Genomic DNA, 23,494 nt, shown 5'->3' with positions numbered 1-23,494 from the left:
ACTTGAGAAAAGGATTTGCTTTAACCTGGCAGATATATCAAAAAGATGTTCACTATTGGAAGAATGCATGAAAATTTGTACATGGAGGCTTTTGAGAAGGCTGAATCCATTTTTAATGGGATCCACACTGGCAAACCAATGGTTTCCACTCAAATTAGAGAAATCCAAGATGGCCAATTTGAAAATTTGGTCATAATTTTGGTTTTATTTGACATATATCTCAGTGGTCAAAAAAAGTTATATTAATGTGAATTTATGTTCGGAGCAATATCCAACATGTCCGTCATCCATATTGCTAATTTCAATCTTACCATAACTTCGGTTCTGTTTGACGTAGAAACATCTTTGTGGTAAAATTTAAGTTTTTGGGGACAAGGATTGTGATGAAATGGCTTAAAATACTATATCTAATAATTATAATGCATTGAAATTTATATAGTAGGCCTGGGAAATATATCAACATTTGTATTTTGGTGATTTAGAAAATTACAATCATCGCCTATATTGATGTATATATACGTTTTATAGTTATTTTGTATTAAACACCACCAACACTCACCACATTCATACTAGGCTATGTGGGTAAAGTGTCTTGTCCCAAAACACGAAAATGACTGCGATAGAGCGGGAATCTAACTCCTAGCCCATCATGGTCTTACCTGTAATTCGCCACTGAGATAATACTTCTACGTCAAATAGAATCACAGTTACGACAAAAGATCCAAACTAGCAATACGGATGGCGGCCATCTTAGATTGCTTGATTTTGAGTGGGAACCACTGGTTTGCCAGCGTGGTCCCCATTAAAAATTCATTCAGCATACTTGGGGGGTGGGGGAGTGAACATCTTAGCCTAATATTGATAAACAGGCTACATATTGTAATGAATATGTATTAGGAAGAAAAAGCTGCAGTTCTGTAACTTTTTTTTTCTTCTTTGCGGGTCATTCAAAATGTCGAAAAACATCAGTTTGATTCAAATCTATTTATTAACCCCTATAAAACAACCGTACATTTTGAGCAGTGCCTCAGACACCACAACGCTTCAGAAGACAAAATAAGAAACACACACACGGTGTATTTTCTGCACACTTTGTTCGTACATTTAGGTTTTTAGCAACAACTGGACATTTTTGGACATTTGTACAGTGCAAATAGACAAGATCACAACAGACACCATTAAAGACACACACTACATGTTCAGTACAGTAGATTTTGTCATTTTCACTGTTGTTTTCTTTCTTTCTTAATTTATTTTAATAAACATAAATATGAATGTCCTTGGATTTGGCCTTTACTCTCCAACAACAAGCGCTTTGGGTTCTCCTTCATAACCAGAAGAGTTTGGAAAACAAAGTGGGCTTGTTAGTCCGTCTGCTAGCTCCGGAATACCCATCATGGCAAAGAGCAGCACAATCATCTCAGGCAATCTTTCCACTCTCTTATCAAATATTCATCCATTTGTTCGCATTCAGCCATACTGTAAACGGGTGAAACGTTAAATGTAGCTCCCCAAAAAACTGTTTTGATGTGCATATTAGGAAAGAGAAACTACAACCTGAGAAACATGTCACAAATTACAAAGTAAGACACAGATGAAACAGTGCCATTAACCCTTCATACACTCACCAACCTTTAAGTATTCCATTCAATTAAAAAAAACACAGATATAAACATACTGATGGCTCACATTACCCTCAATTTTATTCTTCATTACAAGTACCTTCTTTAAGAAAAACATTAAGTAAACTCAATTATGTGACATTGTAGTTTTATTTTGGTGAATTAATATTTAATAATGTTAAATTTAAAAAACAAACTATTGAATGGGGGAATTTTAAAATATTTTACGCACAATGGCTTTAAAACATTGCAGCGCCACACCTTCGCATCCGACGAGGTCAATTTTAAGGTCCGCATGTTAGTAGCCATGTTTACGCACAGTCACCAACCACTCCACGACATCCACCTCCTTTCTCTCACTCAGGCATTCTCTCTTTGCTCGTCATCACTCACTCAGGCCCCCCCTCTGGTCGCTATTCGTCCACAAATCTCTCCCTTTTTTCGTCTAAAGTCTCCCTTCTTTTCACGCGTGTGGCGTCCGAGCTTTTACTCGCTCTTCTTGGCGACGGCCTGAGCTGCTAGTTTGGTCTTTCCAATGTAGGCTTCGATGAAGAACTGCACGAAGAGCACAAAGTAGCTGAGGTACATGAGGGAGGACCACACGATGTTCTGCACGTGGGACGGACACTCTTGGCCCTGCTGCATCCACGAGTACACCAGGTAGTTGACCACGCAGCCCATCAGCATCTGGGTGATCTGCGTCAGCGTGATGAACATGGCGAACTTGCGGGAGACTTTGAAGCCGGCCGCGCGCAAAGCGTAGTAAGAGTACATGACGGCGTGGACCAGGTAATTCATTGTCATGAACCAGCCTCCGCCGGCCACCATGTCCTTGTAGGAGTACCAGGAGTAGAGCAGCACGGTGATGTGGTGGTACCAGTGGAGGAAGATCAGCTTCTGTTTCCTCAGGACGATGAAGAGAGTGTCACCTACAGGGGGGGAGGGGGATGGGCGGGGGAACAGAAGTCAACACAGGATGAGAAACAGAACAGAAAAATGTCCAATCTCGCCCAAAATCTCTGAAAATGAAAGACCCTGTTGATAACAAAAGAGTTATACGACATAGACTAAACACTCACCTACATGTTGTGGGACAATATCACGCATTTCCATGATATTTGTCCTCATAAAACAAGTGGCTGAATGTACGTTTGGCAGGATGTTTAACAGCCAATGATGAAATCTATGTAGGGCAAAGATGGGCAACTTTTATCACAGTGGAAGAAACAAAAATGTGATTGTCAGATGTCAGGGCCACGTTATCAGTGTTTAGAATAACAACCAGTCTGAGCATTAACACAGGAAAGGACAAGGGGTTTAGTTTGGTTTTCTTGTTTTTGTGGGTTTTTTGGAGTCATGTTGTGTATTTTTGTTGTCATTCTGTGTTTTTCAAAGACATTCTTGTGTAAATTTGGTGTTTTTTTTGTTTGTTCTCGTTATCGTCTTAGACATTTTTGAGTTATTTTAGTGTATATTTTTAATTATCTTGTGTTTTACAGTAAATTTGTGTATTTTTGTTGTTCTTGTTAGTTTTTCTGTGGTTTTTGTATTCTTTTTTCTGTCACTTGTGTATTTTCCCATCATTTTGTGTCTGGGGTTATTTTGTGTATTTTTCTTGTCATTTTGTTTGTTTTTGTTATGCATTTTTTCATTTAAATCTGTAGTCATTTTGAGTGTTTTTAGAGTAAATGTCTATTTTTGTTGTTCCTTAGTGCATTTTTCTGTGATTTTGTACTCCTTTTCAGTCATTTGTGTATTTTCCTTTTTTTTTGTGTGTGTGTGTGTGTTTACTTTGGTGGCCACACAACACTGGACCAAAATTGAAAAAGGAAGTTCAGAAGCTCTGTTTGAGGATCACTGGCTATTGTCACTGATCCTCAGCTTTACATTAATTTAGTCAGATTTATCGTATGAACACAGTAAACAGTAAATCTAACTGTACAATCCTGTCACCAAACATAATAATGCCAAAACAAGATCTTCTTATGTGCATTCAATGACTATATGATTTTGCAGGTCCAGGTAAAGCAGTAACTTACCTAGCTCTGGGGCTTTGCTGAGTACAAAGGCGTAGGCCCAGAACTTGCTGACAGGCCCGTTATAGAAGCTCTGGTCACAAACGGACTCTTTGAGCCCTTTGGTCATCAGCATGTACGTCATGTAGCTCCCAGTGCGAATGGCACCAAATATACTGCAATCAAAAATAAAAAAAAACATCCATAAATTCAGCAAAATGATGGTCTATTGTTCTATGAATGTGTGATAACCACATTTATTTATTTATCTGAATAATATTAACAGTTATCCAGAAAGTTTATTATTATTATTTGCGTCATAGTATATAGTCATCTTAAAGATGTAAATCTTTGTTTTAATCAGAAATAAAATGGGTTAAAAGTGACCAATAATGGTGGAAATGGTGGTGAAATGGGATTTTAAAAAGCACAGAAATTGGTTAAAAGTTGCAAATTGTGGGTAATAGAATTTAAAAAGTACACACCAATTAGTTTAAACTGGCAAATAATGGGCATTACAAATCATGAATGTGGTTAAAGTGGCAAAAATAAACATAAAATAGGGTGAAAAGAGGCTCAAAGTGACAATAATGGGATTAGGTGGGGAAACAAGTGGAAAGGGTTTATAAGTCTCAAAAATGTTTTGACAGTGGTAAAAATGTGCAGAAAAGGCATTGAAATGTGATGGAAAAGTGGCAGAAATGTGAGTAATGTAGCAAAAAAGCATTAAAAGGATCAAAAATGTGGCAAGAAAAAGTGATGAAAATAGATTAAAAGATATGGCAAGTTGTGCAAGTTGCAGATAAAAGGATGAAAATAAGCGAAAATTGGCTCAAATTGTTAAAAAAAAATTCTTAGTTTCTTGAAGGCATCTGGTGACCCCCTCCCTGTGTCTCACAAACCCAGGATTGAGAACCCCTGTGTTCATGAACAGCCTTTGTGTTTTCCAGATTCCTGCTCGCGATGACGACGATAGAAGATGTGACAGATTAATGAGGGGAAAAAAAATGGTCAGAGTTTGTAATAATTCATTTCATTTTATTTATTCTTTTTTCATGGTAATGCAACATAAATTGGTACAACAATCCAGCAAATACAACAATAATACATTCCATGAAAAGAAGAACAGGAGTAGGATGAAGAAAAAATCTTATGAACTCCTACCCCATTCTTAACAAAAACGTTACAAATTAGATGGCCTCAACGACGCCAAAAGATAACAATAGCCCAGAACAGATGTAATCAACTTTCGATTTTAACAATTTTTACTTTTTTTTATTATTTTTTTTAATTTTATTTCTCAATTATTATAAATTATTTTGCTAAAACAACAGTTGTTGTAAATTTAACAATTTTCACATTCATCTTTATACAAGTATGTGCTGTTTATACTTATATTTGAATTGAAGAATATTTGAACAACATTTTAGATCATTTTCTAGAGAGTTCCATTGTATCACACCAGATACTGAGAGACACATTTTTTGAGGGTATTTCCTGCAAAAGGTTGTTTTGAGTCACTATTTCTTCTGCTTGTCTCACTGTTTACAGTAAAAAGGGTTTGAAGTCCATGCGGTAACAGACAGTGTTTTGCTTTATGAACAACTAATAAAGTTTGTAAAGCAACCAAGTCCATCAGTTTAAGTAGTCCTGACCTCAGAAACAGTCCTGTGGTATGCTCTCTTGGAGCAACTCCATTAATTATTCTTATAGCCCTATTTTGCAAAAGAAATAAGGGCGTTAAATTAGTAATATAAGAATTACCCCATATCTCCAAACAATACATTAAATATGGCAAAATAAAGGAGCAATATAGAATTCTCATTGCCTTGTAATTCAGCATGAACTTTACTTTACTCAAAACGGCAATGTTTTTACAAATTTTATTTCATACGTAAGCTATGTGCGACTTCCACTTAAATTTTTCATCAATGAGAACTCCTAAAAACCTAAATTCTGACACACTCTCATTAGTTATTCCATTTAAAGTTAAATTAACACTATCAGGATATTTTTGATTTGTGAACAACATACATTTTGTTTTGCTTAAGTTTAACGACAATAATGAGTGTTTATATTTACCTGAACGCAGCAAGAGTGAGAGACCACAGCACCAATGGTTTCCTCAACTCAAACTTCTCCCTCTGTTTCATGACATGACGACCTCCAAGGATACAGGCGGCGTACAGCGCAGAGAACAGGAAGGACTTCTTCCTACAAACAGCAAAAAAAGGTTTGAAAAATGTAAAATAATACACAATGTACATGACTGAATGTAAAATGCATCATTTATATCCATGATGCCGTACGTCCAGGCTCATTCTGTCATTTCAACACGTTTTAGGACATCCCACCCTGTGATCCAAATAATTATTTTTGAGGTATGAACAACTTAGTGAGGATGTGTGTTGCTTTTTGTGCGTTCTTCCATTTTCAGCTTCCAATATCTCAGGAACTAAATTACATAGGAAACTGAAATTTGGTACAGTAATACAGCTCCACCTACTCTCTCAGAATATACAGAAATATTTGCTATACATCCTATCTGGTGGACGTGCAAGCCCCTCAAAATTGGGAAAAAGTTTGTGTCTGGATCATGTTTGAGCGTTCAGTAAACAACTTTACATATGCCTCAGTTCCCTGTAATATGATCAGTTTTGAGCTATGAACATAGACTGTTCACATCATTAATGATTATTCACATATATGCATTGGTTACTGGGTCTCTTGAAATCCGACAAAAAACTTTCATTGGCCCATAACTGCATATGGAAATGTAAGAAAAAATGATATTGTAGCATGCCTCTGCGTTTTATAATCATTTATTGTTTATTAGTTTTTCACAAGTAACATTACTTAGTAAATGTTCCAGGAGAGCCAGAATAATATAGTGATAAGTTCTCCATGCTGCGTAGAAGTAGAGCAGTTGTGCAGAATGAAATACTACCTTAAAAGAACTACCTGAAAAGTGTTTTTGTTTATTTTATTAAATCAATTCCTTCTCATTGGACAGATTAACAACAGCAGGTTTGCTCTAACAGAACCAGAGATGGCAAAAGTATTCGTCTTCAGTACTGCAGTAAATGTATCGATACTTGAATAAAAAATTACTCTGGTAAAAGGATTGAAGTTGCTCCCTGACTTGAGTAAAAGTAAAAAAGTGCATGCTACTAAATGTACTTAAGTTAAAAAGTAAAAAGTAAAACAAATGTCCCTTCAATAATAAGACAGGGTTTTTAAACCAACAAATTCCATATCTTTTATTTTTTTTAGGAACTTGTAGAATACTGGTACAGGGAAACAACTTAAATCTGTTACCTTTGAACATCTGGAGAATTTAGCACTCATAGTAAATATGGTTTGTAAATAAAATGTGTCAAGAAAAAAAAATTGCAAATGCTCAATTAAACCCAGAGTTTAACATTTTGAAAAACTTGGAAATGTTAACCATTAAACTAAGGGAACTGCCTGACAGAAAAAAAGCTCAAACTACCAAAATTGTGCATTTTGTAAAAGTAAAAGTAAAGAGCTCATTTTTAAAATGTAGAAAGTACAGCTATTTGTTTTAAAAACTCAGTAAAAAATAAACACTCAAACACAGAAAAATGACTTGATTCCCTGAATTCCTGAGGATTGAATTCAGGTTAAAGCTGTGTAGCGATACTCAACAGATACTGATTCAAACTAAGGTGTGTCATTGTCACACATTCGTCTGGTTTTCCTTCTTTCCAGTTGATTCTGACTACAGTGAACAAACCTATTTTGTCAAAGCATGGAGACAGAGGCATGATGGTACGTTACCACCAAGACACACACTTAATACCAACTAGCTAATATCACTTCATGGTTAATAAACATCGCCAACAACTTTTCCGACTGAGTTATAAAGCTCAGGGCTGACTTTAAAACGACAACATCACAAACCACATTCTTTAGATGCCAAACGTGTTTTACAGTGAGCAACCCGTGCAACCGGAAAAAAAAAAAAAAAAACTGAAATTGGGACACAGTTTCAACCCGAGGTTAATGATGACTCAAGAACTGTGAGTCAGTACGTGGCTTTAAGTAGGAAATAAACTCAACAAAAAACATGAAATCAATAGACTGTGTAAATATAAAGGCAGTTTATGTCTGCCTTGATTTTGACCTCCAGATGGTCCTAATCACACAAAAATAAGATAGAAATACTGCATTGGGTGTAAGAATGTGTGATAAGTTATCATTTACGATATATCGTCAAAAACATTCTCACCGGTAAGAATATGTCATCCTACGATAGAAACGACAAATTCCCATCGATGACGTATTTAACTGTGCACAGTGTCAGACATTAGTGAAGGCCACGGGCCATTTAGCCTCAATCTAGCCAAGAATCCCCCAAAAACCTTGTTCCATGGCCCAAAAGGGCCCACAAGTTTTTTGTCAACAACTTATTATTGTCTGGAGCGAAGCGCTGCTCACGGGAGCTCCGCCCCCGACCCTCACACACACACACACACACACACGCACAGACGGCGGTGTGTGCGGGGGGCGGTGGCAGTGCACACCGTGCAGAGCTTCCGTAAACAACGTTCCGCTCCAGAGAATAAGTTGTTGACAACAAACGAGGCAGTTTTGGCGTTTTTTTTGGGGCATTCTTGGCTAATTTAAGGGACAAATGGCTCATGGCACTCACTAATTTCCGACATGGGAATTTATCGTTTATATCATGGGATGACAAATTCCTACCGGTGAGAATGTTTTTGACGATAAATCAAACGATAAAATATCTCACATTCCTATACTGTATATCATTATCAGATAAAAAATGAAAAATAAACAGGATTCAGCAGCAGTGGTTTGTATTAATTTTTTTTAGAAAGCAATTGCATTATAAATGAGGAAATGAATGAATTACATACAGTAACACTAATAGAGTGACCCACATGCACAAATACTGTATATTCCCTAAAATATCAGCTTAGCAGCTATTGTAGCTTATTTTAATGTGTAAATGCTATTACTGAAACATATTCTAGTGTTGATGTATTTCATTTCATTTGTGTTTGTAAGGAACCCGTTTACACTCTAAGTTAGGGAATGTTTAATTCATTTATTTGCTTTTATTTTCCGTATTTTTTATCGTCATCGTGATAAATACCAGGAATTATCAGGACACATTTTTTAAGTCTGTATCTCCCATCCCTAATTGGGTGCATGTTTTCAGTGGTTGTGATGACATCATGCCTGTAATCATCTTCAGGGCAGAATATATATAATCATATAAACCATCTTTTTAAACTATAATCATCTTCTAGGGATTATCATCAGGCAGTTCAAACATGGGCAGAAACCAGTTAAAGTGTGTGTGACAGCTTTAGAAACCATTCTCCATAAGGGATGTCATTGTGTCAGTGCACTGTTTTTGTGATTCGGGCGACTTCCAGCTGAACAAAGAACATTACAGTCCTGTCAAAGTGAGAGAAAAAAAAAAAACCTGAATCATTCACAAAGGGGTTAGGTTGGAGGATGACATCATCTCTTCTCCAAGAAATGCCAAGGTTGGGCGTTTGCAGAGGACAAATATTCTCAGAAGCTGTCGTTGTGTCAAAGGTTACACATGTGATTAAAAGCCTGTAGCACGGCTCTATGTGGACGTTCCAGGGTTTCATTTGTCATTTTTAGCACATGGGACCAAAATAAGACTTTTATTTAATGCCCTTCAGAGGGAAATTCTGCAAAATGCAGACAAGCTACAGGGAGGTGAAGAGATAAAATCTTTATAAGCCATAAGAACAGAAGAATCCTGTTTTCAATCCATTATTTTATTGGTCAGCCGACTTGCTCATTAGTGATTGGTTAAAATCAAAGAAATTAATAAGATCCAGATCCACCCAAAATGCCCTTTCTATTGCGTGAACCAAAAACCCTGAATTAGTCATTATTCCAGCAAGTTCTTTTTGAATAATAAGTTTTTCAGGAAATGTACTTTGATCCCCTGACATGTTTCGACTGTCAACTGCCAGTCTTCTTCAGAGGCGTCTGTTTAGAATAGAATAGAATAGAATAGAATAGAATAGAATAGAATAGAATAGAATAGAATAGTCTTTTATTGTCACGGTACTTGGTGGTACAGTGAAATTTGAGAGATGCTCGCATAGATATATCAGTTGATATCGATAATTATTTGTTGTTTTTTTAACCTATTTAAAATAAGCACCAGGAGAAAAAAAATCATAATTATTTGATTTTATATTAATCTTTAACATTTAAAAAGAAGTCAAAAAAACCAACGGAAAAAACTCAAAAAACCTCAATAAAAGAATTAACTGTTCAAGAGGCTCAAGCCGTTCCTTAGCCTACATCCCCCAAAATGCCTTGCGGTTCTTGGTCGGGGGAGTTCAGTAGAGCTGCAACTAATGATTATTTTTGTAGTCAACTAATCCATCCATTCTTTTTTCGAAAAGTAATTTGTTAACTGAGTTAGTAATTGAATTACTCTATAATAAAAGTAACTCATTACAAAGAAAACTAACTATTTGAAAAAAAAAAAAAAGTTGCTTTATGTCAAAGAATTCAGATTTTTTAGATGCGTGTCATTGTGAGATGCTTCATTAAATTTGAGTTGCTTACAAAGGATGTCGACAAAGTCTTCACTCCCGGATATAATGAACACTTCACATGCACGTTCTTGCCTTTGACCACAATTAATTTAAAGTAGTGTTTGTATCGTCACCTTAAAAATAACAACTTTTCATCTGACTGCTCCACGCTCGCCATCTCTGCTACTTCATCAAATCTGTAGTGGTTGTGTGTGTAGCACGTGTGTAAAAACACTGGCTCTGATTGGCTACCATGAAACATGACACCGCCTTAGCCAATCATAATCGCTCACCTTGTTTTTAACCCACCTCCTCACTACAGCTGCGTATGAAGCTAGGGGTGCTTTTGAATAACAGTTTATTCAATCAATGCACCGCATTTAACGTTCAGTAACGTTAACGGCATTGTAACGGCGTAAAAAGTAATTAGTTAGATTACACCGTTACTGAAAAAAAAAAACGCCGTTACCTAACGCCGTTATTTTCTGAGAAATCTATGTTTATGTATGATTCTTTTGAAATTCATAAAAATACCAAACTAGCCTTTACTATGTTCTACTGCCGGTGGTATTTCATATACATTAATGTATATAAGTCCCTCCTTCGTCCTATAGACCCCTATACAAATGCTGAGTGCACCCAGCCAACAGGCTTCGACTTCCTGTTTCTGAGACTGTCAATCAAAGTGAATGCGGGACTGTGCACGGAAACAAGGCCATGAGTCACAACAGCAAACAGGTAAATATGATTTTGGCTCTTACTTGACCCATAGACTAATATTAATGTGACCTTGTTATGTTCTGTGATGCGAGTGCAGAAAAGTAGAGGCGTGGCTTCTGGTAGATTGGTAGAGGCCGGGGGAGGAAGTGTGGCTGTTTAGGGCTGGACATCGAGACGTTTCTCAGTAACTCCGAATAGCAGCTTTGATGATCGACAGTGAAACTTCAGGGTTTACACTTAAAAGCTTTTCACTGGTGAAAACTTCTTAAGCTTTAGAAACTTTAGGTCACGTTAAGTTTATTCAGTGTTTTCCTCTTTCCGCCATTCTTCTTCTTTGCTGTTTACTTGCACAAAGCTAGTAGGGTGACACTGCCTAGTGGTCAATGTAAGGTACTGCAGCAGAAAGAAAGCAGGAAGCGGCCATGGGCTGGGTTTTGTCATTAATTTACAAGATTAAAGAATGTATTGAAACTCTAAAATCTTATGCCGACTACAAAACTCATTGCAGCCTTAATCAGCCTCTATCACTTATGGATGAGAGTAGACAACAATATGTCACATTATCTGTTAAAAAAAAAAAAAGACTCTCACAGTTTGGATAAAAATACCTTGCTCTCTACTTCCTGATGCAGCAGGTTTGGACTGATCGTCAAAGTGAGCTGATGCAGCAAGAAAATGAAACACTACAATACCAGAAGTTTCATGGAAGCTCAGCATGAATCAGAGATTCACTGAAAAGCAGCTTCCATCCTGACAAAATAGTCATTGCACGAGAAACGGTTGCTAAATAAACCTAAACCGTGACAACATTTGTACTGACATGACTCGTGTTGTGCACAAAGAAGCTGCTTGTTAAATAGTCAGGGCATTTCTGGCATATTTCTCTCTCATGTGTGATTGTTGTCGCAGGGTGAGATCTTCAGTGTTGGCTCGTCTCTGCAGCCAAAACACACCAATTATCAGACAGTGGAAAAAAAAAAAAAACTCATTCTAGCATAACAACAACAAACTACACTTCAATATCTGTCCTCTAGGACCTTTTTGGCCCTTTATCTTATTCCTGAATCCAACATTTTACTCTGAATTCTAAAAAAAACAACTTTACAGCATAATGCTGGAATGAACGAGTGATAGCACACATTTTAAAAAATCTTGTTTTGTAAATAAGTGAAATGAAATGATATTTAGTGCCTTAGATTTATTTCTATAGTTTTTATAATTTCCAGTCATCTGCCTCCTAATGTGTTGTACTTTTATCATTATTTAGTGTGTTATTGGTGTCACTTTGTGTGTTTTGTTGTTTGTCTGTTCTTTTTATTAATCAGTATATTCTTCTCTTATTTTGTGTGTTTTTGGTGTTGTTTGGTTGTCTCTTATGTCGTTTTGTATGTTTCTGTTTTTTTTGTTTGTATTTTGTCACAATCTTGTTTATTTTTCTCCCATTTCGTGTGTCTTTGTTGTCGTTTTGTGTGTTGCTGGTAATAGTATGTATTTTTCTCAATTAGTGCGTGCGTTTTTGGTGTCATTTTGTGTATTTTGTTGTGCTTTTGTCTGTTCTTGATATGATTCAGTGTATTTCCCTCTTATTTTGTGTGTTTTTGTTGTCGTTTGGTGAGTTGCTGGTATTATATAGTATGATTATAATTTTTAATTAAAAACAAACATAAAATCTCATATTTTTAATGTTAATTTTTCACCCTCTCTCGAGTACCCCCTGTAGTGCCATCGCATACACCGAGGGGTACACGCACCCCCATTTGAGAAACCTGCTCTAGGAACTGCATTAGAACATTGTTGACTAAGTTTTTCTTTGACAGGCTTCTTTGTATTTGTCACCATTTGACAGAGAGACACTAATCAATCTAGGACAATAAAGCAACATAATAACATGGGGTATTAAGCAACACTTTTTCAGCCTAATGTCTATTATGTTTATACATGGTCAACTGTGTTGTTTTTAATAGTGTTTTATGAATAAATTGAATTATAATGTGAGCTAATAATGTAACATTAGTGTCTAGCATCTCATTGATCTTCCCTTCCCCCCAACGGCAGCTTTCTATAAAGCTGTGGGATAACCTTTTCTGGAACGTGGATCTGTATTAGCCGGTCCAGGAGATTTCCCCCGTTACGTAATCCATGGTTTACAGTCCAAGGATGAGTCGGCAAAGCCAGTGAGAGAGCTACTGCCAAATGCTGAGTGTGTGTTTATATTATATTAAACTGTGTTTATGAAAACATGATGCACCCCAGTTTGTACGCAAATAATCACAGTATTACCCGACAAGAAAAAATGAGCGTTAACGCAATAAGTAATAGCAGTAGATTGGAAAAAGATTCAACTTGTCCTAAACTAATACTCAACTAAATGTAAGGTGTCAAAATACATTAAAGAAAAAACACCAAAAAAAAACATTTAAGGCTACAGAATCAGGACTGATCATTGACAATTTGATGAAGACAGGTTGATCCGAGTAGTAAAACTGGTAAATATGAATCTCAGCTTGTTAAGTGCATTAAAATATCTGGAGCTTAAAACATATCTGTCACACGCACGCACACCCTAAATAAATATACACTTACAAATAGGTATGTGCATTGCCATGAATCAGATGATACGATGCATCCCGATACTAAAAAATTCGGTATATTTCGCGATAGCAATAACTACAAAATTCAACTTTACCAGTACATAATGATATGAAATACTATTTATTTTACTTTTTATTTAACTTGTGAGAACAAATAAATGGTGACTAACTGTAATTCAAGTACAAATATATATATATATATATATATACATACAGTATATATATATATATATATATATATATATATATATATATATAAATCCAAACACAAGTGGTATGTTTATCAAATTGTCAAATTCAATAAAAAAAAAAAGTTTAACTTTTGCTTCTAAAACAAATTCTGTTTCTGATTCTGTTAAGTTCTTAAATTCTTTTTTTTTTTATTTAAGTAACCACATACTGCATGCCCCTCTGCTCCGATCAGAGCACAGTGCACTGACAGCTGCAGCACAGCACCTTTTTTTAAATCATTTTATTTATTTTTTTTAGGTCGACTAATTGCTACGTGTGCACGTGTCGACTACAGCCCTACATAAAAGATATTTCATCTTAGTCAGTCAGGATATTTTAGAAATAACATCAAGTGTGTAAAAAAAAATGACAGTCATTGAAATAATTACTTTGAAATATTTTCCAGAAAAATTGTGCAAAGATTTTGACACTAAATGACTCAAAGTAAGATGTGTAAAGTAAAGGAAAACAATGTTGTGGATATGAATTCTAGAAATAACCGTGTTGGTGTTTATCTGTTATTGTTGTGTTTAGTGTGTAGACGCTAATGTGTTTGAAGGTGTACATGTTCAGGTCAAGAGGTTTTCTAAGCATGTTGTCATTGGGTGTCATGGAGGTTACCAATGCCACCTCTAAGAAGAAAAGACAAAGGTTCAAACCTCAGGCATGTGGCAGTTACGTACGAGCACTGTGTGTTCTTAATCGTACTAATCCTAAAAACATCCAAAACTGTTACTATTAGAGAGGGAAAAACAACAACTACTAAGCAGGGTATATTCTGATCAGAACCAGCAATAACGTTGTGACTAATCTGAACACATGGAGCCATGGGCATCACTTTGATATACACACGAGCATAAATTATCCATGGCCATCAATCACTGTGGCGCCATGGAGGTGCATTATCCTGTGCTTGGTTCACCACTTATACTTCCATCAATGGATTTAATAGATACTGACCAGTGATGACTGGAACACCCATGAAAAAAAGTTCTGACCCCATTGTCACTTACAGTTAAAAGAAAAAAAATCATAAACTTGCTAATTTATTCAGCTTTTTCAATTAATGCATAGGCCTGGGCAATTTATCAAGATATTGAATTTTCTATTTTGGCGATATTGGGGGGGGAAATTAAATGGAATTTTGAAGGAAAAAAAGGATTTTATTGGGCCTTTAGAATAGAGAAAGTTCTTTTTTTTTCTTCTTTTTTTAATATTTAAAATGGAAAAAATTAACACTTAAAAGAAAGATAGGATCAATCACTAAAAATAAGAGGTTGACAATAAATAAAATAAGGAATAAATAAAGTTTGTCTTTCAGGCCTTTGGTGCAGTCAATTACACTTTTTATCACTTGAAACATGCTTTACATTCAAAAGCAGGACCAAAAATACCAAATTAAAGATTTGTTGTCATTTTGGACCCTCAGAGGTTTGTAGGATGTGGCTTTATCCACACCATGAGACAAAAAGTGGCATTAGTGTGTGGCTGAATGGCAAACAACAAACACTGTGAGTCTCTGTGTTGAAAATGTGTGTTTTCTCCACCACATGCCCTCAATCTGACTCCTTAAATCCAACCCTAAAGCCATGAAAACACGTCACATTTGATCAGAAATGAATCAACTCTCAGCCGGTTGTGGTTGCTGCTCGCTCTGAGCCATGTGTGCAGTGTGCACTCCCCCCCGATTCAGGAGTGGTAGAGGGAGGGAGGGTGATGCAGACCCACTGCCACGTGATTCGCTGCTGCTCAGTCAGCAGACATCAGAAGATGAATGTGATTGGTGGACTGTCAGTACCAGGGTATGGACAGCTCCTGCACCATTGCTTCTCATCGGCTACACTTCATTTGAATAACTGGATATCAATCCAAAGATGTACTCCAGGAACTCAAACTGTCAGACAAACCGTCCTCTAAATGTGAGTCACCTCTCCTCCAACAGATTAAAATAAAACAAACTTCTATGATATAGGATATCTTCAAAGAATAAAGATTGGCACACACACAACAAAAAAAACAATTATTAACGTTAACTTTGAGATGTTTAATTCACGCCAGGGTTGGGGTCAATTATAACTAACAAATGTCAATTATAAACTGGGGAACCATGTTACAGTTCTATGATCAGTTCTAGACATAAGGAGTGAATTATTAAAGTATGTTTCATATCAAGCTTTGCCACATTTTACCATTTTAAAAAAATTAAATAGATGGGTATACTGACACAATAAAGGCTCAGATGTCCACACAAAAAAATGAATACCTATATTTTCATTGATCAGGAAGCCTAACAAGGTAACCAATAGATAAGAAAGAGAATATATGATATATATATATATATATATGTATTTTTTTAGTGTTTTATTATCATAAGAGCTGCTAACAGAAAACTAACAAATTGTGATTGATTGTAATTGAACTTTAGTAATTGAGAATGTAATTTGTGAGGATGCAGGAGGCTAGGTTAGTGCTAATGCTAGGTTAATGCTATTGCTAGGCTATTGCCAATGTTAGGCTAATGCTAAGTTAATGCAAATGCAAGGTTAATGCTATTGCTAAGCTATTGTTAACGCTAGGCTAATAATAATGCGAACAGCAGGTTAATGCTAGGCCAACGCTAGGCTAATGCAAGGCTAATAATAATGCTAACGGTAGGTTAATGCTAATGCTTGGCCAACGCTCAGCTAATGGTAAATGGACTTGATTTATATAGCGCTTTATCACCACACTGAAGCAGTCCCAAAGCGCTTTACACATCAGCTCATTCACCCAATCACTCTCACATTCACACACCAGTGGGACAGACTGCCATGCAAGGCGCTAGTCGACCACTGGGAGCAACTTAGGGTTCAGTGTCTTGCCCAAGGACACTTCAACACATAGTCAGGTACTGGGATCGAACCCCCAACCTCTCGATCAGAAGACGACCCTCTACCACCTGAGCCACGGTCGCCCTAAGGCTAATGCAAGGCTAATACTAACGCTAGGCTAATGCTAACTATTGCAGTGCCACACGGGCGAGCACCTGCATCCTTACTTGCATTTTCTTCAGGACATGCCACTATTTTTTTGTAATTGACTTTCAGAGGATAAAAAATAGTTGTAAATTAATTGTAATTTTAAAAAAAAGTCATGTTCACTGTAATCATAATTGAACATGGGTAATTAAAAACGTAATTATAACTAGGGCTGAAACGATTCTTCGAGTTATTCCAGTAATTTGATTACTAAAATGCCTCGAGGCAAAATTCTCAGACTCGATGCTTTGTTTAAGCTACGTCCGCTTTTGATGATGTCACAACCGTGCAAAGTGCGGAATGCAAAATGGAGACAAAGGCGAGCAACAGAGAGAGCAAAGAAAACGACGTAAACTGAAGTGTGGGACCATTATAAACTAAATCGGATGCAAAACACAGTACAATGCGTGTACTGCAAGACAGAATTAGCTTTCCATAACGACACTTCCTTAATGCTACAGCACCTGAGCCGAAAGCATCCGCTTTCAGTGATTGCTAGTGTAAATTACAGCATGTAAAGAACATACACATAGCTGAATAATGGCTGATTAACAGGGGAAATAGTTAGTAGCCAGTGGCTACGAGCCACATGGCGAGGCATTATGTGAAAAAGTGTATTGTTGCAAGTGTTGTTAGAAAATTACACAGAAAAAAAAATGCTATTTACTTTACGCTTCATTCACGTTATTATGATTGTGCCACAAGCTTGACCTAACTTTACACTCGACTAGTTTTGTTTTGCTTGAAACCATTTATTGGTTAAGCAGATGTGGAATTGGACAAAAGCAAAGCGCCATGAGCTGAACCTGCTCATGTCATGGCCTACATGAGAAAACAAAGCATCGCCGCACACGACCAGGAAGCACTTGATGGTTCGTCTACTATGTGTTGAGGTTAATGCTACTATGAGCGCAGTGGCAATCACACCCACACCATGAGTAAACACTGACACACTTTCCACCATTCAGCTACTTAGTGTAAACACACTTCGTTTAACCAGAGGTGAAAGTAACAGATTACAAGTACTACTCATTTTACTGTAATTGAGCTGCTTTTATGGATACTTGTACTTTTTTGACTAAATTTCTAAATCAGTCATTTTACTTGTACTTAAGTACGTTTTCAAATAATCTACACCCAACCGTTAGTGAGCATATTTGGTATTTTTAGTATTAAAATGATCAACGGACATTGTGAAACTACAAAAAATGAAATGACCAGACAACATATAAGCATCATGTCAAATTGGACCAACCAGATTAAACGTAATGCACAACGCCAAAACAGATATTTTTTTCCTTTTGCAGGCCTGGTCCTTTCGGATCCTTTCAACGCAAGCGTGAAACACGTCTCCATTCGTTCGCCATATCTTACGGCAGTTTGTGTACTATTTAAAAGGTTGGAACCCTGCTATTTAAAAAGAATTGGAAATGTATGTTGAGTGAATTCCAATTTATTTTGGTTTTTGTTTTATTTTCTGTTTGGTTTTTGGTTGTCAATGTGTTTATCAGTTTTTTTGTTTTAATTTACAATTAAAAACACCACAAAACTGTCATATTTACATGTGTACGATTAAAATATATAAAAAACCTTATATGGTCAGTTCACATTCGAATATCACTTCCCAGCAGCTCTGTCGTAAGGATGAGGTGAAAGTAACTCGTAACTTTTACTTTGAGTACTATTTTAATTGAGCTACTTTCTACTTGTGACTTTAATTTTTTTTTAAATTAATTTGTAATTATTGCTACATTCCATTTTTTTTTTTTAGAAATAATACATTTTTTCAGAAAATGTATTTTTAACTCAAGTGACGAAACTAAATAAATACTAATAAATAAAAAACCCATAATTAAACAAAAATGTATGTTAAAAATCAAAATGTAACTTAAAATAATGAGTAAGACACAATTAAAAGATATATATAAGTTGTACTGACATGGATTGTTCTGCTCATTTTTAATTATTCATGTCATATACAGTATGTATGAGAGCAGCATTAATACTGATAGATGGAGTTTCTGAGAAATCTGTTTATGTATGATTCTTTTGAAATTCATAAAAATATCTAACTAGTCTTTTACTATGTTCTCTACTATGTGGTCATTCATATACATTAATGTATACAAGTCCCTCCTTCGTCCTATAGACCCCTATACAAATGGAAACGATCACCAAGTGCACCCAGCCAATAGGCATTGACTTCCTGTTTTTGAGACTGTCAATCAAAGTGAACGTGCACGGACCCAAGGCAGCGTGTCACAACAGCAAACAGGTAAATATGATTTTGGCTCTTACCTGACCCATAGACCTATATTAATGTGGCCTGATGCGACTTGGTTATGTTCCGCGATGTGCGTGCAGAAAAGTAGAGGCGTGGCAAAGGCACTGGGAGGAAGTGGAGCTGTTTGGGGGCGGGACATCGAGACGTTTCTCAGAAAATCCGGATAGCAGCTTTAATGTCACCCACTTCCCCTTCAGGGATCAATGGTTTACTGAATCTGAGCAGGTTTATTGATGAAGTTTTGATCAACCTTATTTAAATGATCCTGATGACATAATTCCAGACAGTAATGATTAAACAAAAATAAATGGACAAAGTTTCAGAAGTTATCATTATGTTTCAGACTCTACAATCCTAACTGATGGTCTCGTCCACAACAATAAAACAACTTTATCCACAGATCTTCTGTAGCTCTTATGAGATGTTTAAAAACTGAGCAGGTGAAGCTGATTAAAGCTGATCATGTTTTCACGGAGCGATAAAGCGCTACATGAGAAACAGGCGGAGCTTTATAGACGCGTTAAAGTTAAACGGGCACTAGTCGGCTCTGATTTAGGAGTCAGTGATGATATGTGTAGTTTTCTGGCAGTTTAGACAGTGTTTTAGTGCAAATTAGACTGTGTCTGAAGTGGCCAGGATGGGAGTGAGGTGGACGGTGCACCACAATAAGCAGTCCCCGAAACTTCGCTTCAACCCCATTCTATTCATTTCCGCGTTCAACGGTAGATTGCGTTTTCATTGGTCGATTATGTGATTCCATTAATGTGAATTTTACAGGGCCCAAGTGTAGCTGTTGTTAGCGCTGAGGGGTAACTGAGACTCGCTGCAGCGCATACAAGCTTGTGTCCTGTAACCATCTCTGATTGGCCAGCAGCTCAGGAAGGAGGTTCTGATTGGTGAACATATACATCACTCAAATGATAAAGACAAAAACACCTCAGCGTCTGAGGTTACGTAATCACGGTAGCGAAAACCTTAATATCGATGCGATTAAGGTTAATCGTTCAGCCTTAAGATATCGTATTTTGACATGCAAATCGTGAATTGCATCATATTGACAAACTCATGGCAATGTACAGCCCTACTATGAAGGGGGTTGCTTCAACGCATCGTCTTGAATTATCACCAAAACTTCTGAAACTCACACTACCGGTAGTTAGACTTTGCAATGTAGAAAATCCAGAATATAAAAAAAGAAGGAATTTAAGCACCTTGCCATTGTGCATCTTTAAGAATCCCTCATTTTAAGGAGACACTAACCTGGGCAGTATATCGAGAATCAAGATGTATCAAGTTTTCTATTATAGCAATATAGAAAATGACAATATCGTCTATATCGATATGTTCATGTGGTATTGCGTATTTTACATTAAAATACTTGTTTGAGGAGTCTGCTTTCACTACTTCTCATAACAGCATGAAAATCACAGTTTGGTGGATTTTTAAGGGTGTCCTCACCATGACCTTCCCCCTAAACAAGCCACACTACAAAACTCACTCACACGTGCTGTCCCTTATAAGAGAAATAGGCAAAACTGGCACATATTGTGCAGTTGTTAATTAATAAATGTGCCTGTGTAGCGTTTTGCATCAGAATTGTCTTTGCGACAAGACTTTACAGAGTTAATAATATTGGGATTTATATCGTATATCGCCATTTTGAGGAAAACATATAGAGATGTGAATTTGAATGTTGGTCCATATCGCCCAGCCCTAGGAGACACTTCCAAGGCGGTTGGTTTTATTAAAATGATGAGCATCATCACCAGGCTTGGCTCAATACACAGAGAGTAAATAATGGGGCGACAGCAGCTGGAATCTGTGCTTTGTCCGACCTTTATCATCTCAGTGTTGATGTCTGAGGACAAAACCAAACCGGTGAAAGTCAAGGACGAATGCCACCTCGTGCTCAGACATAAAGATGCACCGTTCAACAGATGCGGGGCACGCGGTCAGACTAGAGGCCTGTGTGATTAATCTTCCTTTAATCCATTATTGTATTATTTTAATGAGAATATCGCATATATATAGTGAGTTTTAATCACGGTGATTGAGGCAGGATTAGCAGTGATGTCTCACCAGTTCTCCTGCATCCATCGGATGGCTTCGTCCTCGTTGAACTGCCTCTCGAACTCATATTCCTGCAGAGCCAACACCGACATACTGCTGCCTTCTTCTTCTTCTTCTCCGCTTTTTTCTTCTTCTTTTGCTCAATGTAAACCGCTCAGCCCACGCGCACCTCTCCGTCTTCAGTCCTCGCGGCCCTGCACTCTTTGCATTGCTCGCGCCGCTCTCAGGGACCTGGCGTATGTGTGCGCGAGGCAGCTCGGCGACGGCGGTGTCTTTTTCCCAGTCTGCCGGGGTTGCCAGATACTGCAAACAACTCTCCGTCAGGAAACCTCTGTGACTGGAGTTTTCAATAGATTACCGCCACAGAAATGTAAGAAATACGTTAGACTGTCATTGGATTTTCACCCACAAACTGGATGTAAAAGAAAAAAAAAAAAAACATAAATTACGGGAAATGTCCTTATTTGGCAACGTTACTGGTCAAGCCGACACACTCTCCTAAGGAGGGTGGCCTCCAGGTCCTAAAGCCGCTCACAATATAATTTTATATAAATTGGGGCGGTTACAAAAGCAAATCAATTGTATAAATGTATTATAATACAGTAAATGCACTTTTTTTCTCTACTGTGTATGACTGAGAAGGATTTTTTTTAAATCATGTTCTTGTTTATGTAATTTGTTAAATTGTTTTTGCGAATGATTTTGATGTTCTTTCTTTGTGCTTTCTTTGTCACTTTTTTATCATGTAAAGCACCTTGAGTTGCTTTGTATATGAAATGCGCGATACAATTATTTTTTTTTGCTTTTACATATATATATATATATATAATTGTCAATTTGTACATAAAATGAAATAAAGTTCCTGTGACCTTGTACAGGATGGGTATACAAAAAAATAATGAATGACTCAATTAGATTAAAACATAATAGTGCATTTTATTGTATCAATATATTTACCCAAAAGCAAGAGGGCCTAAAGTTGAGTCCTGGCTTGTGGTTTTGGTTAGGGGTTGGTCTTTTCTTATGGATGTCGAACCCTTCTCAAAATCAACTTTCCAACTACTTTGTATAAGAATCATACACAACAGTCTTTATAATTGTTCTTTTTTTTTTTTTTTTCTAAAGATGAGGTTTCGGGGGCCCTGATTCAGCCAGTTTCATCCTGCTCGACAACACATTCCACCACACCTGTAAAGAAGTTGATTGTTTAGTTTTTCTATAAAGCTGCATGACGAGTGATTAGTTATGTACAGGGTGCAGTACACCATGGACACATACCACCCAGGGGTGATAAAGTCATGGCTGAACAGCTGGAATTTTAAATGAACTCTTAGAAAAATGTCACAGCTCAGAACAAGAAACCAAAATTATATTGAAAGACGGATGAGGTCTATTGCAAACAAACAGGTTGATCTTTTTATCCCAATTATCTCTATCAAAGTGAATCGTTTATACACATTATCACAATTATAATGAATTCATAATGTCTGGTGACGTACTTTTGTTTCAAGTTTTTTTTTTTTTTTTTTTTTTATTGCATTTTGTGTCAATCATAATTGAATCACAATTGTGTCCAAAAGCTGTATCAGAAAATGCTTACTCATGATGTCGTGTTTGGAAAAAGGCAAATATTAATGGTGAGGCAATGTGTACGTGTCTGTCTGAACATTACGTGTCCGTCTGAACATTCACCTGCATAATGCCAACATGGACACGCACAATCCCTTCAATCACACAGCTGAACACAACTGTTTTTAATCACAGATTTGTTTTTAAACTAATTTTAAAAAAAAACCTATTTTGAATGAAACACATGGAGTGGGTTGCCATAAGACATCGTCTATTGTAAAATCATAAAATAAAAGATGAGATAGACTTTTATACAGGACAAAGTTTTTTGGACTCAAACAATATTCATCATCAGTCCCTAATTTTGATATTTTGTGCAAAAAACGGATCATTTTAAGTGTTTAAATAGGGGTAAGAAATACCAAAAGCGTCAAAACACATGAATATTGATTGATTTATTTATCTCAAACATTACAAAACAATATAAAGCAATCATTTGCTCAAATAAAACGAGCTCCAGCAATGTTTGAGAAGGGGCAGAAGGAAGTTTAATGATTATCTAGTCCTGCCCCTACTTGTTGTACAATAAATGAGACTTTTTAAGACATGAATTTAATTGTTTATTGTTCATTAATTGTTACAGACTTACCATATGAACACACACACAAACACTCAAACACATGTACATCATCTGTATGCTCTGTATACATTAAATAAACTCAGGAATTGTACTTAAACCAACTGATAAACCTAATTATTAGTCTTTGAATATTAGACTATTTTTTCAGGTGTGA

General features: G+C 36.6%; 1 protein-coding gene across 1 annotated transcript; it reads right to left on the bottom strand.

Annotated features, from left to right (window-relative positions):
- Positions 1-969: 969 nt before the first annotated feature.
- Positions 970-21,466, bottom strand: elovl6 (ELOVL fatty acid elongase 6). The gene is made up of 4 exons (XM_028459157.1): positions 21,141-21,466; positions 5,720-5,851; positions 3,662-3,813; positions 970-2,551 (listed from the first exon to the last, which is right to left on the bottom strand). Exons 1-4 carry the CDS (start codon positions 21,221-21,223, stop codon positions 2,109-2,111), a joined length of 810 nt encoding a protein of 269 aa, XP_028314958.1. The 5' UTR covers positions 21,224-21,466; the 3' UTR covers positions 970-2,108.
- Between the last annotated feature and the right edge of the window lie 2,028 nt (positions 21,467-23,494).

This window comes from Gouania willdenowi, chromosome 10, assembly GCF_900634775.1.
Source record: "Gouania willdenowi chromosome 10, fGouWil2.1, whole genome shotgun sequence".
Taxonomy (NCBI): domain Eukaryota; kingdom Metazoa; phylum Chordata; class Actinopteri; order Blenniiformes; family Gobiesocidae; genus Gouania; species Gouania willdenowi.
This window is presented reverse-complemented; position numbering and strand designations above follow the sequence as displayed.

Bases quoted from the DNA above. Each gene is read 5' to 3' on its own strand.
- elovl6 (XM_028459157.1), bottom strand. From the start codon at position 21,223: ATGTCGGTGTTGGCTCTGCAGGAATATGAGTTCGAGAGGCAGTTCAAC. The intron at 3,814-5,719 runs GTAAATATAAAC...TTTTGATTGCAG, and splicing joins CTCACTCTTGCTGCGTTCAG to TATATTTGGTGCCATTCGCA. The intron at 2,552-3,661 runs GTAAGTTACTGC...CCCCCCCTGTAG, and splicing joins CAGCAAAGCCCCAGAGCTAG to GTGACACTCTCTTCATCGTC.